The following is a 20139-nucleotide window of genomic DNA, read 5'->3' as shown; positions in this document are numbered from 1 at the left end:
CTAATTTAAATTTAACAGATGCCCTCTAGTGGAAATATAGAAAGTGATGTTTTAACGCTCCCCTGTTGTGGAAATTAAAACGGTGAAGTTCCTGAATCTTTTCAATACCAGATCAAAACTGAAGCAAAAATGGAAATTAAATGAAATGCAACTGGTCTGATGATGAAAATCGTCTAATGTCACAAACATTTGAGTACTAATCCACTGAACAGCTCGCTTTAGCTGAGGGGATTTGAATTTTCTGACCTGATTATGCCCCTTCTCTTTTAAACATTTTTACCAGGGATATACCTGATATATTGCATGCAGAATTGGTGTCTTTCTTTGATAGATTTTAAATTCAATCTTTAAAGAACAATGTCAGGACAGGATACGAAAAGCAAAGATTCATATCTTGTTTTATTACTGTACATAAAGAAGAGACATATTATATTCTTTAATAAAATGAGTAGGTATAATTGGTCTAACTTGTTAAATGTGTTTTTCACTATCCATTGCATACGGGCCTGCAGAGGTTACTGTATATGAACCTCAAACACAGCAGGGGGGAGTCTGAACATGACGCTGATCTAAGAAATGAAGTGTACACACTTCAATCAGTCACACCTGCCTAGTCAGGAGGAATGGGAAGACTTTCAAAAACATTTGATGCAAGTTATACAACCTAAAAGACAATTCTACCAAATACTACAAAATTGTAAGCAAACTCATGCACCGGAATACGTTTTTTTTGTTTGTTTTTTTTTTTTTTTAAATCTGTCATTATTCTGGCATTTAGCAAGAAGAAATAATTTGGATGATTCTGTCTGAAAACTGGAAAAGTGAAGTCAAATATCATCTTCAGATGTAGAGAAAAGCAAAAGTTTTTACTTTTACCATTTGTGTAAATATCTGTTTCCCCAACTCGTTTTTCTCTCCTTTACAGCAAGTTACCACAAAGAAGTCCATTAATTTACCAACGGAGAAAACAGCCAATGTACCATAAGTCATATATTTGTTTATTTTGCGTTCTCAACATTGTCACAGTTGAAGTTTTACAATAACTGGGGTCTTACTGACTCACTATTCACTGTACAAACAGAATGCACATTTAAATGAGGCCATTCCTGTCGTTTCCTTTCTTCAAAACATGTCACTCGTCAGATCGAACAGCTCGCAGCCGGTTGTGTGTACATTTGTTTGTGTGCGCGTGTGAGACTGTGTTTGTTTGTGTGTATTTGCATGTATGAAAGGAAAACTGCATGTAATTGATGGCAGCACACTTCCTATAACAGTCTGGTTTTGATTTCCACAGCAAATCTCAGTTCACAACTGCTGGAGGAAGAGAGAGTCGATCGGTTTAACCAGCACGGCTCCCGTCCGTTCAGGAGGCGACATGTACATCCTGATCTCAACTGCAGATGTCAAAGTAGAGCACTGGAAATATAGACATTATGTACATCTCCTTTTACCCCAGTTTTGGTCCCTTTACAGTCTTCACAAAGCTGAACTCTCTAATCAAGCAGTTCATCAGCTTGCACAACAGATTCCTCTATTTACACAATGAAAGCCCTCAGCGACGAAGTGCAACGTTTTCTCTTTATCTTCTTCTTCTTCTTCTTCCATGTTTGTAATTTACAAAATGGCTTTGTAGATGAAATGCATGCTGAGCTTCAATAACTACCAGGCAAAAAACATGGAACGACAAGGACACACGCCACCATCGTAGAGTTCCAACTTATTCAGAACCAAAAAAAGAAGAAAAGAAGTCCAACATGTTATAGGCTGATCTCTTCCCCATCAGCTCACAGTGAATAGGACGCATGATGCATCAGATCCATGCAGTGCATTGTTGGGGTACTTTTGAAAAAACAAAAAACAAAAACAAAAACAAACAAACAAACAAAAAAAACCTCAAACATTTAAAGCACGACAACACACCAAAAATAAACAGTTGCATCAGTTTCACACCATTTCCAAAAATTTCAGAATTATAGCAAAGATATGAAATTATCAGAAAAAGACACATTCAGCGTATCATTAATGTCCCGCGTGTGATATGTCTGTCGTCTAAAGGAAAAAAAAACAAAAAAAACAAGATAATGTGTGAGCCCGACTTCTGTGGATTTCTTCATGAATATTAAAATACATTTTATAACCTGAATATTGGGACAAACAGCTTACTGTCACTAATTTACACACTAGAATAGACTCTTATTTGTAGAATATAGAAAGATAATCTTTACATATACCCAGTTCTTCTGTTTAGCTTGCATTTGTGTAGGTTATAACTGCAATTCCTGAAAAAAATTGTAACTGTCCTTTTATATGTGCTTGTCCAGCGAAATATTTCTGTTTCCTTTTTATTAAAATATATACACACATTCTTCTTTCCACTCTGAAGTGTCTAGGTACTTTTACGTCTTTTTAAAAGAACAAAGAAAAAGTTGTTTTTTTTTTCACCTGAATCTCATCCTGGACAACAAGACGACAGACTTTCACTCTCAAGTACAAGCCTGCATGATTGCACTTAAACTTACCATGGTAACACTGATTTGTTATACAATGTGCAGAGGATAGCCTCACATCAAAAACATTACATGCAAAACAAACAAAAACCTTACAAGACATTCCACTGAGCTCCAAGTCTGTACCCCTCATAAGACCACGAGGATAGGCGGACAATTTACAGAGAGAAAACGACGCAGACAGGGGGTCAAAGAGAAAATAAATAAATAATAATGACGCAAAATGACAAACGCTCAAACAAGAGGGGGGAGACCTTGCTTGCTCTTGATGTACAAAATCAGTACAAAGATATTGCACATTTAATAGAAAAAAAGACAAAAAAAAAAAAAGAAATCCACCAAAATCGAGTTGGCGAATGAAAATAATAATCTGAACAAGGCAAAAACGAAGATTTCAGGATATTTTCTCAGCTGATTTCGAAAGCGAAGAAAACAGCTGCTGCATATCGACTTTATTTCAGACTATTTGTAACAGAAACAGAAATTTTACCTTTTAAAAGTATAGTTTTGCACTAAATTCTTCATTCTGAGCTTTTTTTTTTTTTTTTTAGGGGAAACGTCTCCTTCAGGAATTCAACTCTGATCAAACTGTGTTTTTCGATGTCAAATATGCAGCAGCTGCCATCTATAGGCTTTGTTTTGGGTGTTTATTATTATTATTATTATTATTATTATTATTATTTTAATTCACCAGAAAGGCAAAAAAGCTTTAAAACAGATCATAGGCCTTGACCGGACCAGGCCCGGGCAAAAGGGGAGTTTGCTCCTTTTTCAGATCTACAACCCGTCACTTTAGTCAGCTTAATACTGATAGACGCCATTTTTGCTGATAATAATTGTAAGTATAATCTTACAAATTACTTTACACACAATATACTGTACATGAAGTCTCGACTAAATAGATTATGCGTTAATAATTGGCACATTTATTTAATGAGAGCTAAGACACAAAACGTATAGCTGTCGTGTACAGTAAATACAGCACTAGAACTACTATGAGTTGTTTAGCTGTCCGTTGACAGTGTGAAATGCTTATATATATGTTTTTTTTGTTTTTTTTTGTATTATATATGAGCTCTAGAGGAGGCGACAACAAATAGCATTCACATGATGGCAGGATTTGCAAAAACCAAAGACTCAACAGCTGAAATTCTGAAATTGTGAAAAAAACAAAACAAAACAAAAAAAAAACAGTCAAACATGTTCTCATCGTAGGGCTTCCTTCCTCCTGATTATGTAATGGTAGGTAAATGTGGGGATAAAGCAGCAGGTTGGAGCTTGTGGAAATTAAACAGCATCTTCCTGTGCAGACCGCCCAAACCCTCCACACGCAGAAGCCCCAAATCAGGCAAACTAGTGAAGGCCCCTATTGGAAGATTTGAATCCGTTTTCTATCCTGCATATCAGTTGGACCTGGAAGTGAAAGCGGTGTCTGGGTGTGACTGCTTCCCAGCACAGCAGCTGAAACACAGTGGACAGGCCATAGAGTTATGCTGTCAGTCCCTTTGGTGTGAGCGATTGTCCTTCCTTCATAAAGTCTCCTCCTTTGTCTTCCCGTCTCTCCGCGCGAGGAGCATCACACTACGGTGCTGATGCCACTGTGTTTAGGTTTGTGCCCGCCGTGTGCTGGGCCCGCCTGCTGGCCGTGGTGGTGAGGGTGCTGGGCGTGGTGCGGGTGCTGGCTGTAGTGGCCGTGCTGCGAGTGGTGGTGCGCGTGCGAGGAGTAGGCCGGGTGCTGGTGGTACTGCGTGTGGGGAGGCGGGTGGTAGTGGTGGTGGTGGTGGTAAGGCGGGGGGTTCTGCGGGACCTGACAGTACTGGGGGTGTGGGCCGTGTAGCTGCGCCTGCACCGTGTGCACCACCTGGGCCGTGTGATGCAGGTTGGTCGGGTGCGGCTTGTGCGATATGAGGGTGGGGTGGCCGGGCGGCGGCAGAGGGGGCTGGCTCTGAGACGAGGGCTTCCCCCGCTTGCTGCCGAAGAGCGACCCAAGGATGGACGTTGATGCCGAGTTGGGGATGGAGGGATGGCCGCGGGAGGAGCCCTCACGTGCTGTTGTAGGTCTCCGACGTGTGTGCGGACTGCTAATGATGGACCCCTGGAAGAGGAAAAAGTGAACAAATAAATAAACTAAAGCTGTGAAGCATTACTAGGACTATAGTGCCCTGCAATGCTATTCAGATCCCTTGAACAATTCTACCTTTTCTCAGATTACAACCACAAACCAAAGGTATAATTGGGAAGCTGAAGGGAAATGATGCAGTGGTGTGGTGTGGATTTATATTCGGTCATTCTGAGTGAAAACTTTGGACCTCCTTTCAGTGCAACCACAGCTATAAGTCATTTGAGGTGCGTCTCTACCGGCTTTGCTCATCCAGAGACTAACTGCCCATCCTTCTTTGCAGAACACCTTAAGATCAGTTAGATTAGTTTGCCGTAACCTATGAATATCTGCCTTCAAGTCTTTTTTTTTTTTTTTTTAACAACTGCTCAATTTGATGTAGCACTACACCAGGAGTCCTCAAAACCAGGGTGGTGTCCTGCAACTTTTATATACATCTCTGCTTCAACACACCTGAGTCAAATAATGATGTCATTAGCAAGACTCTGAAAACTTGTCTGCATACCGAGGAGGTAATTCAGCCATTTGATCCAGGTGAGTTGGACAAGGAATATCTAAAGGTTGTAGGTTAGCGACCCTTAAGGACTTGATTTGAGGACCCCTGACTAGGTCATATAAATATATGCTGACCTACACCAATTATGTGCAGTCAGTCCTGAAGGGCCAGAATCCTACATGTTTTAGTCCCTGGTTCAACACATCTGGATCAAATGACTGCTCGTTACCAGGCCCCTGTAGGACATGACATGCTGAGGAGGTCCGACCACCAAGGGGAGAATTAAAACATGCAGGAGCCTGGCAGTTGAGGACAGACTTTGGACAACCCTGACCTACAACATTTCATTGTGTGCCGTCTCAATGTTGTTTTGGGAAAAGCTTTTTTCTCAGGACTTTCCTGCATTTAACTCTACCCATTTCCCCATCCCCGCAGACTAGCTTCCCTGTCTCTGCCAAAGAAAAGCATGCTGCCTTTATTATGTTGAACTGTAGGAGATGGTTTCCTAAGTTGGCCAAGAAGTTCAGTTTTGTTATCGCTTGAACAAGGTAACTTCTCCCACGTATTTGCTGTATCCCATACATGGCCTGCAGGATGGCTCCTGAATTTCTTTCAACCTGACTTCACTCTTTCTTTAAGACCAAATTTGTTCAGTTCAACACTAATAGTTGTCAACAGATTATTCCACCTAAGTTGATTATCTCTGCAGCTCCTCCAGCGTTACAGCCAACAGCTCCTCAGCCTGTTGGCTGATTCTCTCAAGTTTGAATGTTCTCCTTGCCCTCCTTACCTCGATAGGAGTTTGCAGTTGTGTCATAACCTTTCCATTTTTAAATGATAGAAGAGCGTTCCTTTAGACATTCCTTCACTCTGCTTTTTAAACTTCAACAACTTTGTCTCCATCTGATTTGTTTTGTGGTCTTCATGACAAGTTGTTCACTAATGTTCTTTCATAGAACACCTCAGAGGATAGTCGCTTTTAATGCAGAGATTAAATTACACGCAGGTAAACTACTGGCAAACTATTTACTGGGTGAATTATTAAGGATTTAGGGGTATCAGGCAAAAAGGGGATACTTATCACTCCATACATTTCATATTTTAATCTAGAAAATGTTTTAAAAGATCATGTTTTCTTATATTTCATATTAAGCGCAACTTTGTGTCCGTCGCATGAAATCCAAAATACTACAAAAAAAGCATGTGGTTGTAACACGTGAAAATTCGAAAAAGTTCAAGGGGTATGAACACTTTTGCGAGGCTCTGAATGACTGTTTTCTTTTATCAGATAAAGAAGTAGCAAAATGTTATATAGCATGCAAATGAAAAACTAAAAATGTCATGATAGGCAGCAGCAGGAATATTTCAGCTTTCATGACAAAAAGGGAACCCATTTTCAGAGAAGCTCTGCTGTTAGGTAAACATCTTGGAAAAAGGAAATCTGTGATCATAAATACTTTGACAAGGATAAATATTCAAAAGAGAAGGAAGTTGGGAAAACTACATTTCTGTTTTGTGCCAAACTCTCTTAAAAAAAAAAAGTCACACATGCAACTTAGCATTATTAATGAAGGCACATTTTCCACATGCAGAGGGTGTGACAGGCAAACTTATCATTCACACATCAGCATTCAACTAGAAATCAGATGGCAGAAGGAACTGAGCACTCGTGTGCAGACTTCACAACAGGGTTGGGCACTCTGCCTCCTGTTTTGGATCCAAAACTACTCCATGGGTGCAAAAAAAAAGCAGTTTTTTTTTCCTTTACCATGCTTTGTCTAAAACTGAACAAACAGCATCATTTGCCCCATAATATTTACAAGATTCTACACTTTGACTCATGAGTACATGGAATGAGTGCACAATGAATGGATGAAATCCACATCTTTCTAATGTGTGTGAAGCCCGTGGCTTATTATGAAGGCTACACTTCTCGCGGAACCTTAGAGCATCTAAGAAAAGTTGTGGATAAGAGGAAAAAATAAAAGACAGACCCAGACAGGGAGAGGGGCTGCAGGAAATGAAGAGTTTCCTAGTGTCTTTCAGAGCTACCACCCTGCCAAAGAGAAGAACCAAATGAAAACCGCTTGGATGTGACTGAATGAAAGACAGAGACAGGCGACAGGGAGAGGAGGGAGGAGGGATCAGAGGAGGCATTAGTGGGAGTCATGCTTGTTTGAGGGTAGAGTGTATATTGGTCATATAACATGACCAAAACAGGAGATCTCTGGCTTCCAAAAAAACCAACCAAAACAAAAAAAACAACAACAAAAAGAAATAAAAAAAGAGGGGAGGCAAGCAACCCATGCATGCACACTAACTGAGGCAAGCAGGTTATAAATTCATCCCATCAAGAAAAAAATAAATGATCCAAACAAATGGACTGGAGTCTATGAAGCAAAGGAAGTATAAGACCAAAAAAATAAATGGAGTGTTTCACAGTGCACATCATCACAGAGAGAGAGGAGCTCGGATACCAGCTGCTTCCAACTTACTTCCATATTGCTGTCTAGTGATCCTGCACTGCTGCGACGCCCTCGCTTGCCTGCCCGAGACATGCAATACCAGAGATTAGAGATCGACAGCACTTCCTGGGTCGACTACAGACGTTCCGGCCGCCCAAAACCAAAAGTGGGTGTGGGTGGGGTGGGGGGCGGCGCAGTGGCTTGTGACGGTGAGTAAGATCCAAATACAAGAGATAGAGGGGGATGGAGAGAGGGGCGTTCAGGTCTGAGAGGGAGGTGGTGGGCAGGTGGAGCTTTGTTTTTTTTTTGTTTTTTTTTTACTTCCAAGTCAAATTAGAAATCAGTGAAGAAAAAAAAATTACGTAATTTTAACCGGATTTTCCATTACGGTTTAGTCTAAATTTAGTTTGTATCGGGAGATGCTAACTCCCAGGGTTATTTCTAAATCCCATCACAAGGTTCATTAGCGGAGCAAAATGTCAACAGATTTTCTCTTGAGTAAATTGAGACAACTCACTGTTAAGGTTGTCAGGCAGGGCAAAAATAAAAAAATAAAAAATAAGTAAATAAAAGCCAGTCTCAGCGAGAGTCACAAAGCAGAAGACAGATCAGAAGCAAAACTGTGGCTGCTGCACATTCGATGTGTGGGCACATCCAGGTCTGAGGGTGGAGCTTTAGGGCCCACTCAGCCAGTGATATATGACCAATAATTACACATTAACAGGAAAATACCTGATGTGTATGGACAGTAAAATACATGTGGAATGGAGTATGGAAAAAAATAAAATAAAACAAACAAAAATGACCCCACTAACATGCCACATCCTGCACAGAAAAAAAAAACCAACAACAAAAAACAAAACAAAAAAAAAAACACAGGAGACAGGAGGGCAAAAGGGACGACTATGAACTACCTGATCTGGAGTTTTCCCCCTCTGAGGGTTGAGCGATGCAACAAGAAACCTCAAGCTCAGAACTGTGAGGCAGACCCCCCCCCTAACTGGATTTCATCGTGTTATCAAGTTAATCACCTGATAACTTTCACATAGCTGTTATTTGTAATGAATGACATGTATTCCTGATTCTAAGGCACAGTTATACACACTGACATACGTGGATATGGGGTGATTCTCAATGCAAAGACTATCTTCATCTTGTTGCTGTTCAGATTGCGGTTTGCTTACAGGTGAAAGGAGACGGCATGGGATTTCTGAGTAAAACGTGTGTGTTAAATGTCTTTAGATATATATATATATAAAAAAAACAAAAAAAACAAAAAAAACTGAGGAATGTAAAAATGCTTGGGAACAAAAAAAAAAAAAGCAATCATAAGAATGAGGAGATGTTTAGAAAGAAATTTAATCAAATAAAAACGAGTGAGAACTGCCCAACAGTTTATTTATTGATCAGGAATAAAAGTTCAAAAGCTGCTAAAGCTGCTAAACCTTTTCTCAATCAAGTCACTCTTAAATACAGTGTGTTGAAAGAGCACCCTTTGACCTTTCTCACATTTTGAGGTTTCAACAACAAACATCAATACATCAGTGTGTAGTATTAGGATTTTATGGGATACACCAACACAAAGTAGTGCATAATTATGAAGTTTAAGACAATTATAACCTTTTTACATTTGTATTCAGCCTGAGTGAGTAAATACTTTGCGATTACAGGTGCAGGTCTTTTGGGGCATGTCTATCAGTTTTACATGCCTAGAATGTTATATTTTTGTCCATTCTTCTTTGCACAATAGGCCAAGCTCAGTGAGATTAGATGGGGAGCTTCAGTAAACACAGAGCTGCAGTTGGATTCAGATGTAAACCTCAACTTGTCCACATTAACGCATGAGTTTAATTTAGTCTCATCTGACCACAGTACCTTCTTTTCTTCCACATCCTAGCTGTGTTTCCTTCATGGATGATGGCAAACTGTCAACAGCTTTCCTGCATCCTGCAGTTCTCCCGTTGACAGATTGCCCTGCGGGTGACCTGTGAGTCTCTGCAGCTCCTCCAGAGTAACATGAGTCTTCGTTATTAATGTTGCTGCTTCACTAAAAGCTTAGATAAATGGCTCAGACTTTCAACTGAACAGGGCACCGCGTGATGTTTAAAATGTTCGGCTCTTGTTTTACAACTTAGCCCAGCTTTAAATTTCTCCACAGCCTTATCCCTGACCTGTCTGGTATGTTCCTTGGTCTTCGTGATGCCGTTTGTTCTTTAATGAACATCTGAGACCTTCACAGAACAGCTGGATTTATGTGAGATTAAATTACACACAGCTGAACTCTATTTATTAATTAGGTGACTTCTGAGTGGTTTCACTGGATTTTTATATAGGGGTTATTTGAGTAAAGGCTGGTGAACACAAATGCAGATTTTTTTTCTTTATTATTGAAAAACAATGGGAGATTTTTCTTCTGCTTCAACTAGGCACGACTTTGTGTTTGTCTATCAGATACAATTCAAATAAAAAGTATTGTAACCTGACAAAATGGGTTAAAGTTCAAAGGAAATGAATACCTTTGCAAGACACTGTAAACCCCTGAAAAAGAGAAACCCAACTTCTAATCCAAACCATCCAATCCCGAGAGGGTTAATGAATTCGGAACGAGGAGGACTTTAAAAATCAATGTATGGTGCAGTGACAACATTTTGCTATTTTTATCCCCTTAAACTTCTCGGCAGAGAGGAGAATAAGAAAAGCAAACTGCTTTTTCTTTCAGTGTGAAAGCCAGCTGGCAGAACGCAAGCTCCGTGTTTTCGCTCTACCTGCTTCGGAGAGGTCCCGCAGGGAGCTGCTGAGGGCGCTCCTCTTCAGACCCTCGCCCATGGCGTAGCTGTCGTCCAGACTGGCCCGGTTCATGCCCCCGTTACCGGCTTCCTTCTTCAGGCCGGAGCTTTGAGACATGCTGGGCCTCACCACCCCCTTCTGCTTCTCCAGCTCGGCTGTGGAAACGAACCGTGGAGACACCGGGGTTTAGTGACAAGGACTCGACTGACATAAAGACATTTCAACATCCTGCGCTTTATTTTAGCACCACCTCTGCATGTCCAGAATTATCTGAGCTGTGCTGTGACCTCTCGTAATCTACTTCCTTATAAACTGAAGCAGCTGAATAATGAGGACCATGCCCTGTTTCTGTTTAACTTGGCCAGAAAGATAGAGAGAGAGAGAGGGAAAGAGAAAGAGAGGGGGGATGGGAGGGACAAAAAAAAAAAAGTCAGCCAGCTCACACTCTATTCTGTATTTCTCCATTTCCTGGACCTCTGCAATTGACTCTCTCAGGTCGTCTGTGAACTTCTTTCGGTCCTGGGGGTTGGGCGCGTTAAAGTTGATGAGAACTTTGATGTCTGCACCTGGTATTGCTGATGTAAGTCTGATTCCATTTGGGTAATCTGGAAAACGAGGGAGCAATTTACAACCGGTCAGTTCGAGTCTGGAAGGTTTGAGTAGCGTACTGGCTTTATCAACCTCTGGGATGCAAACTGTCATATGAAACACTCACACTGGTTTTCAAAGAGCATCACTTGCATCCCATACAGAGAGAAGGACTGGCGGAAGCTGTATGTAACCGAATTCTTCTTCTTCTGGAAAATCTTTGTTACCTGAAATCAAAAAAAGTAGATTGCTTTTATGGGCCTGGGGCGGAAGACGGAGAAGGAGCAAAGAGGGAGGTGGAAAGAGCAGACGGCTTTTACCACGAGGAGGTCATTGAACAGGAAGATCTCCCGCTGATGCAGGCCCAGCTTCTGAGGCTTGTTGGGGTCTGGCACTTCAAACAGCCGGCAGTAACACACCAAACGTCGATGGGGCAGCGACAGCACCTACGAGGCAAAAAAAAAAAAAAAAAAAAGTCCCCACAAAAGCTTTAGAGATTATTATGGCCTCAATCTACAGACTAATAGGGAACAGAAGTGTGTTGCAGATACAGCAACTTGGATGAGTCACAAATCATTTAATGAGATTAATAGGCTACTTACACATCCCAGTCCATGGTGGAGTGAACCAATCTGTAGAGAGAGGACAGAAAATGTTGCATTTTGCAGTTACTTTTCAGTTAATGTTGAAATAAAAATCTTTCTTAATTAAGTCAATGCCCACTATAAATAACTCTTGAAAATCGTGCATCCAATGAAACTAGGGGTGAACCGATAAATATGCCGACTCATAACCCAACCCCGTACTCCTTAATTTTGGGAGATCGGCTCATGCATGAGAAAAAAGATCTTATTTACAAATCTTATCCATCTCTGTGCAGGTCTAAAAATCCTCCACTGTCCCATTTTGCTATGTGACTGACAGACCCAAGAACCAGGTCATGTCTGCATATGAGCAGTCAGTTAACTTTGACTTTGTCCTTTATTTAGCAACTTTTCAGACAAAGAAAATTGATATCAGGTTTGTTAAAGATCAGGGATCTTTGAAAATAGCCAATTTCTGTCATTTCTGACGCGATTATTATGAAGATAAATAACTAGCTAGGTTTCCAAGATTATTACTCAAATTTGCAAATTTTAACAATATGTATTATATATAAATTACATTTTCTTTGTTGAATTTGAACAACACAAATACATCAATAAGACTATAATAAATGATACAACCATTTAGTTATTACTAAGATCCATAGAGTCAGTAGAACGTGTAATAAGAATGAAAAAAGGCACTTTTTTCACCCAGTGGTCACTTTTTAACAGAGTACATGATTTCTAAGAGTGCAGAAGTAAGATTAGTGTCCTCTAAGCAATGTGGTGGACGAACCTTGTGATGAGTAGCATTTACATCATTGTAGCTGACAAAACTGCACAAATGCAGCATTTAATTTACTCGATTTACAATTTTGTCAGCAAACCTCCAACAATTGAACAAATTTTTATTGAAGTGAGGAACAAAAACCAAGAAGTGCTTCTAAACTTATTTGATTTTTAGTAACAATTTCAGATTACTTTGCTTTCTGACAGGTGATATGGGAAAACATGAAGGAGGACAGTTGTTTGGGAGGAATTTGGCCATAATGAAATGCAGTTTTGCAAAGAAATCAAATAGAAAAACAAATAATTAAACAGATTTTAAAATCAAGTTAGAGTGGTAAATGCTACAAAATTAAACATGTTAAAAATATCTGATATTTTATTCTGTTTTTCCAAAGACTTTATGTCATAAAAAGATTGCGGAATGAACAGAATCCGGTTTATTGCGGGAGGGTGACTTTAGATCTGAATATTTTGGTGGTGAACTATGGCCATGGATAAATGCAGCTTTGACCAGACTGATCTGAAAATAGAACTAGTTCTTGTTCAGGCTGAACTTGTAAAACACTGCTGCTATGCAAACCAAACCTCACTAGCAAGGCCTCACAGGTCAGTCACAGTTTTACCCTTTACACATGACAGACAGAGACAGCGCTGCATGCTGAGCAGTGCAGACCAATGTAGAATAATGGAGGTGTGTTCACTGCTGGAAGGATAAAAGGCTCAATCACATCCAAATCTGGAAACGGTTTCAATTAAATATAGAAATAACACTGGCCTCAGTGTTTCAACACTGCAGGTAAGTTTCTCTGAAATCTCATAGTTTCTACAGCGCGTCAAGGTGGAGTCATGTAACCATTTGTTTTAATCAGGGCTGCTGCACTGGGCAGCACGTCTCAAGGGCTTTGGGTGTGTTAAAATCACCAGCATGAAGGTCTATACTCAGACATGTCAGTAATTTCGCAAGTGTAGCCAAAGGCATACGCACCATTTCTGACCTTAAATTCCTCACATTTCCCAAACTTTATCATTTCTGATTCGACTTGTAAAAGATCATTTTAGACTGTGAGTAATTAGGTAAGAGATCAATCTCTTCAATTTCACCCAAAAAGACACATGATGATGTCAACATCTCTGTGACTGTAATAGTAAAACAAGTATGATTACTCACTGGTTTCTTTCCCACTATGAGTTTTTCCACCTTCTGCACCTGTGACACGTGGTCTTCATTAGTCTTAAGCTCTCGCTTGCGAATCCTCTCATAGATGCCGACCAAAGTCTCTCTGGGTATGTCCTCCCCATCATCCACACCTGGAGAAGACAAAAGAGCTGATTTACTGCACCAAGCACATTAAAAAGGATTTATACTATACATTTGTTAATTAATATTTTTGGATGACAGTTTGAGAGACTGTCTTCCAGAAATAAAGCATCCAGAAAAAAACAAAAAAACAAAAAACACCCCTCCATATCTATTGGCATTTTGTGATAAACTAGGCAGAATGATTTAAAATAAATTCATTTAAAACAAACTTAAATATTGAAAATGAATCCAGCCTTTATTTTTGATTTCACGTATTAAGTCTGGGGAAAATCCTACTTTAAGCATTAATCATTATTGGTGCCACATCAGCAAAGAAAGTAGTTTTTAATTTACACTTAAATACTTGAGAGTTCATCCCAGATTTTGGGACTTATTATTAGTAATCGATGACTTCGCGTTTTCCTGGGGTGCAAATGTGCAGTGACAGCAATTTCTTTAGGTCACTGACCGCTAGACTGGGTGAGGACATTTATTTACTGTGTCTGAAAGAAAATAACAAAAATTGGCACATGGTAATGATCTACACCAAACAGTAACATCTTAGGATCATCAAGTGTCCAGTCTAATGTAAACCAGCTGCCTGGTTTACATTAGACTGTAAGCCAGTTATAAACACAAAAATGTACTGTAACATTTTAACTGGAATGAAAGCTTATAAAAGGCCTGTTGCATATTTTACCAGGCATACCAAGAAACGAAGGCAGCCCAGAACCTATAAGCTTAATTTAACAGGCCATTTATAACAGCCATTTCCTAAAACCTGAGGAAGCCATGCTAAAGACAAGAATCGCAAAGCAGCAGTAAGAACCACATGTGTAGGTTTAATGTTTGACTTTCTCTTAACTCTGACCCTTTTCAGTATTTTCGTCATAGACGGATATTGCAAGAACTGCAGTTATTGCTGCAGGACAGCAACGACTCAAGCGTTGCACCAGTAGATGCATATCTACATCTGTAGAGCAACCTGGTGGAGCAACCCTCTTTCTGAACTCATCTACAATTGGCTAATGTCTGCATTCAATGAGGGGAGGGGCAACCGGACCTTAGCTTCCTGGAATGCTTTTTAAAAGCACAATATAATTTTTTTTTTTATCCAGATGACTTGCTGTGTCAGAGTATTTTAAGTTTCATTTAAGAACAGGACAGGAAAACCAAACCTTGTACCGTAATTACATGGAAAACACATCAAAAACATTTTTTTTTTTTATATACATCAATAAACTTTTTTTTACTTTGCTACCTCTTAAATTCTTGATGAAGTCTTCCAGTTTCATTTTCCTCTCTGGCTTGACGTTTGGGCTGTACATGTCAGTGTTGAGAAGAATGATGGCGAAGGCCAGGATGAAGATGGTGTCTGGGTTCCGAAACTGTCGCACCACCGTGGGGTTACAGATGCAGTACCGCTGGCTGAATATGCGAAAACACATCAGTTTACAACAAAGAACACATACAGTTTAGATCCCTTTCATTGTGAGGAAATACTTTCAATGCTGTTCAAGGAAAGCAGAAGTAATGATGAAAAAAGGTCCTCTTTGTCTACAAAACAACTATACAAACAATAGAAGAGTAACTGTAAAAATTGCAATATTTTACTAAGACGTTAACATAAAAATGACTCTCTTTTATTGGTGTCCAGAGTTTGAGACTGTTTTTACTGTGAGATTTGCTGACGATTTGTTTTATGCTTTTACGAGTGAAGTTGTCGCTCGTAGTCTGACCTGAACGCTTCAATGAGCCGCTCCACCTTCTGAGCTTCCCCTTGGACACGGATGTGGTTTTGAAACTTCCTAAGGGCCTCATCCAGCTCCATGCTCTGGAAGTCCATTTCATCTACCACACAGCTGGTACACGAGGAGAGAAGATGGAGTTCCAGAAGTAAAGTTAACAAACACAGAATGTGACCATTTTCACAAAATAGATTTTTAACTGTATTTAAGAGTATTCAATCAAATACACTAAATATTGCACTTTACAGTCATAAAACCTACAAATTCTTAACAGTAATAGTAATAATTAAAGCTACAATGGGTCTTTATTTTAAAACACTGACACAAAAAGACCCTTTAGAGACAGAACCCTACAGTCACATGGCTGTAAACAAAGTGGAGTTTTGCTACAGAGTTTATTTATAGTGTGTAGGATGATCTGGAGAGTCCTGCAGGGACCACTCATTAAAAAGAGTGTTTTTTATTATTATTTTTTTTTTATATGAAGCACTTGTCCAAGGAATAGGTTACAATTAGACTCACATATTTAAAGAAAGGACCAACATAAAGCAGATCCCTCTTCATCAAAGTTTGTGCTTCAGCCATGTCAGACAGATTTAGCAGGAAGTTAACATCCAGACTAACAGCAGCAGCTAATGTAGTGCAGCATTAAACTGAGATATATAACACAAATTTGTAATGCAGAGAAAAGTGAAACCTGCTCAACCACTGCTTGACTCTCAAATATAAAATTTCTAGCGGCACCAGAGAGTTGGAGAAAAAAAAAAGAACATGTCAGAGTCACATCTGGTCAAATCTGTAGTAGAAATGGCAAAGTCTGCTAATTACAGTTTTTCTCGCAGTCAACCATTTGCCATAAAATGCTGGCAGACTGGGATTGCCACAGAACGCTTTTAAATCTCTGGGTGCATTGCTGGTGTGTTAGGTCTCCAAGATACTGCTTTCAGATAACACTTGTTCCTTCTCACTGAGTAAATAGCACAGGGTAAATTTAACACCTTGATCCATGGCTACTTTTGGCTCCATTCTTGACATTCAGACATGAAAACGGATGCAAATATCACAAGCTGCAAACCTGAGAAGCAATTTGTTTCATTGTAAATAAATAAATGTAAACATTTTGGAAAGTTCACTTGTTAGCTTAAAGGAATGACCACTATAATAACACACCTATGAATAAAAGTTTCCTTTTATTTAAATTAGTGGGAGAATTGAATAAAAAGAGAAGGAAAAAAAAATCAGACTTACTCCAGGACATCTCTGTTGAACTGTTTTTGTCGATTGCCCAAAAATTCTCCAATCATCTGCCTGCTGAGCCCTTTCCTTTGAAGTAGGAAGTGGGCAACACCGACTGGGGTGTCAGGAATGAACCCCCGCTCGGTCAAGTACTGGATGCCCTTCTCGGGTTTCCTGAAATTTCAACATGCAGCATTATGTTAGAATTTTAATCACAATTTTAATACTTAATGCCAGAACTGGAGAGAATGATCTGTTACTGCTTGAGCTCTCTGAAAATTCCTATTGAAGACATCTTCAGGCGAGCTAGTTGATCATTTTCATTCAAGCATAAGATCATTGAGGTGGGCAAAATGATACATTTATTTTTAATTGCTCCTGGAGTCATCATTATCATTTGGATAATGGGGAAACATTCACACGGTTTTAAAACTGAAAATAATCTGTTAGAAACCTCTTATCGGCAATATGTCTGTAATTTAATAGTCAGTTAGGTTTAGCTTCCAACATCGAACTGTGACATTCATCTCACTCTGCAAAACAAAACTAAATCTCTGTTACACAACAAACACAAAGCGACTATTTATTTATTTATTTATTTTTTCAAAAAGCAACTTTAAGACTGACTTTGAACTTGATATAGACACAACTGGATGCAATTTATAGAGCAAGAGAGGCCACAGCTTCTCCAATGGCTTTGCAATCACTCAGTCTATTTTCTTGGTACTAACAAGAAAAGTCAAGCAGCTGCTCCATCACAGCTGAGTACGTACTTGTTGAAAAGATTGAGGCCGATGCGGTAGTGTCTCTTGCGGATCACGTCATTGCTGAAGATTGGCGAGTCCCAGCTGTTTCGAGTCTCTTTGTGGTAGGTCTGCTTACTTAGCGTCTGCTCTCGGAGGCTGTCCCTCGACGAAGACTCGGAGCTGCAGTTTATGGTGTCGTTTGAGTTCGATGTGCTGTTGATGCTGTCGTTGTCCCCATCTGAGAAGTCTGATTCAGACTTGCTCTGCCGGTTTGCCGAGCCGTTGATGGCCAGGTGGCTTTCTAGCTGCCGGTGGCGGTGGCGCAGAGGCGCGTCATCGTCGCGGGAGGGCGCTCGTGGCGGGGGTCCGTGGGATATGTGTTTGGGGCTCGCCTGGGAGGACGTCACGATGTGGCCGTGAGGTTCGTATACAGGCGGTCGTTTGACAGAGCCGCGGTCAGAGCGATCACTGAGCTCAGCTGAACTGTCACTTGGAGGTTCTATGGTCAGAAGAGGGAGGTGGTCCACTCTAAGACGCTGTTCTTGGCACTCTAAAGAAGGAGTGCTGCGGCAGCTAGTGTCTGTGTCACGACCCTCATCTTTAGAGTCAATAGGCCAGTACTCCTGGGAGGAGTTTACTGACTGCAGCCGTAAGTCTGATTCTGTACTGGACGGCTGGTCTCCTGACCTCAGAGCAGCAGGGTGGGAAATGTCGTCCTCATCGATGAACAAAGTAACGTCACTATACGATGCAACAGTTTCGTCTCGCATCCGTCCAGCTGGCCTCCGGTGGGACTTCATCTGATAGGGCACTTCTCCCTGCACTTTGGAGCAGCCCATAGCCTCAGGGTCAGGCCCCTCGTCCCCCTGAAGACTACGACAGTTGAGTGCATCGTCTATGGACTCTGCCAGAGACTTAACCTGCCTGGAGAAGGCGTCCTCCAGCTCCGTGATGGCATCGGTCAGGTCAGCCTGCGGCGGCGGGTGTGACGTCATGTTTGCCTGCTGGTGGACTTCCACGTCCCCACGTTCAGACTGCACCATGGACAGCGGGGTGCCGTCCTCAGTCATGGACACCTGCCTCCCTTCAAAGTATGAGCTGTGCACTTTCTCAGGGCCCTCAAACGAAAGTTGCATCCTCATGTTAGAAAGAACGATGCGTCTGGACATACGGTTCTCTGACATAGAGCTCCTGAGACGTTCAAAGTTCTTGTTCATCTGATACTGCCTGAAGGCTGTCTGAATGGTGCGAGCTGCATGCCGAGTTATGAACCTTCCACCGTATTTACGCTCCAGCATTTCCACCTAAGCAGAGGAAGGAGAAAATTAACTGTAAACCTGCACCACCACCAGGGCACTACAGTAGTTGGGCGCACAAGTTAGAATTTATTGTGGCTTTCCTCTAATCAACATGTTTGGAAATTAAAATAAAAGATTAATGCCTACTAATATTTTCACCTCAGATGTTAATTATTAATATAAATTAGAATTAAATGCCCCGCAGAAAATTGGGAACCACACACATTTTGTAGCTATGAAACAGCCTCTGACAGACTTCTGTTTCGATATTTAACCACTGTTATCAGAAATGGTATAGAGGTCATTTAAACTGGTTAGTTTTTCTAGAGGGGATCTGGTTTTTAAGCTCTACATTTTCAGCAAGGTGGAAGCTGGTGCTTCGTAAAGCCAGAAGTTTTATTTTCCCATTCCATTTTGATGCTTCTTCCTTCTGTATGGGAACATTCACTTGCAAACAAATGACAACTATCCTAACAGAAACTTTCACTCTGCCAGTGAACTGGAAACTGTGAGAACACTAATGTAACCGGATGTAGTAAATAAAGAGTGGGTGACAACCAAGAAATACACCTGTGCTCCAAAAATGATCTCATGGTGAAGAGTTCACACACAAGTAGCTTGTAGTAGCTGTCAAGCAAGGTGGTGGCACCATTTTGTTGATGAGCCAGCCTGGTATCAGATGTACTGGTGTAATGTAAATGGTGGATGGAAGAAAGAAAAAGGAGACACTGCCTCAGTACTAGATCATCCCCTGAACTCAAAACACTTAACAAAACTGGTTTTCTGATAAATCTCAAAAATCTAGATTTTTTTTTTTTACAACTACAAAAAAACTCAAACTTGGCAAGAAGAAACCAATCCAGATAACTTCTAGGTGTACCTGTTTATCCTGAAGGTCAGCAGAGAGCTCATAGCTCTCAGAGAGAGAACGAGACCGCTTGATGGCCTCCTCCTCGGCCTGCTTGCGGAGGATGGATTGCGAGTGCTGGAGTTTGGGCCGACGGGGCCTCTGCGGCCCGGGTTGGACCCCGTGGCTGTAAAGCGGGCCGTCGAATCGGTCGGGGCTGATGGCCGAGCCGTGAGTTACGGGACCCTGGCCGTAGTTGGCTCTGCCGTCCAAGGAAGGACCGCTCTCACTGGGCCGTCCATCTCCTTCCACACTGAAATCAGAGCAAAGGGATAGGGAGCGATTTTAAAAGGAGTGACAGAGATATTTTAAAGTTTGGGTCTGGATATATTGAGATTATATTTTGGCATTAGAAAGCGGGTTGGCTCTAGGGATTTATAAGCTTTTTCAAATGAGGTACTGAAACCAGCAGATTAATTTTTATAAGCTAAACATGAGAAAATGCTTGTTCTAACATCCTTTATCTGAAGTCTAATGAAATGAAGTACTTTCATCAAGTTCAAAGAGGTTAGAACACATTACTTACAATAACCTTTGAAATGTTTAAGTCAGAAAACTCCAGTGCC

The 20139-nt window shown here is 40.7% G+C and overlaps 1 protein-coding gene across 9 annotated transcripts in view; it reads right to left on the bottom strand.

Annotated features, from left to right (window-relative positions):
• The window catches only part of LOC103145094 (IQ motif and SEC7 domain-containing protein 1), a 138409-nt gene that overhangs the window by 15281 nt on the left and 102989 nt on the right, over positions 1-20139 (bottom strand). For 5 of the 9 annotated variants that reach the window (XM_007562368.2, XM_016676483.1, XM_016676482.1 and 2 more), the window contains exons 2-14: positions 19547-19826; positions 17396-18672; positions 16635-16796; positions 15378-15500; positions 14900-15066; positions 13507-13646; positions 11565-11594; positions 11283-11408; positions 11090-11189; positions 10818-10979; positions 10353-10529; positions 7618-7667; positions 2402-4602 (exon numbers count right to left, since the gene is read on the bottom strand). In XM_007562368.2, the coding sequence (XP_007562430.1) occupies positions 4084-4602; positions 7618-7667; positions 10353-10529; positions 10818-10979; positions 11090-11189; positions 11283-11408; positions 11565-11594; positions 13507-13646; positions 14900-15066; positions 15378-15500; positions 16635-16796; positions 17396-18672; positions 19547-19826 (3313 nt within the window). In that variant the 3' untranslated portion in view covers positions 2402-4083. Of the gene's footprint in view, positions 1-2401; positions 4603-7116; positions 7179-7617; positions 7668-10352; positions 10530-10817; positions 10980-11089; positions 11190-11282; positions 11409-11564; positions 11595-13506; positions 13647-14899; positions 15067-15377; positions 15501-16634; positions 16797-17395; positions 18673-19546; positions 19827-20139 lie in introns of those variants that run through there. The other 4 variants (XM_016676484.1, XM_007562367.2, XM_016676481.1 and 1 more) reach the window with 4 other exon arrangements.

The sequence above is a fragment of the Poecilia formosa genome, unplaced genomic scaffold, assembly GCF_000485575.1.
Source record: "Poecilia formosa unplaced genomic scaffold, Poecilia_formosa-5.1.2 Scaffold135, whole genome shotgun sequence".
In the NCBI taxonomy this organism is placed as follows: Eukaryota; Metazoa; Chordata; class Actinopteri; order Cyprinodontiformes; family Poeciliidae; genus Poecilia; species Poecilia formosa.
The sequence above is the reverse complement of the archived record's forward strand: the minus strand, read 5'-3'. Positions and strand labels throughout refer to the sequence as shown.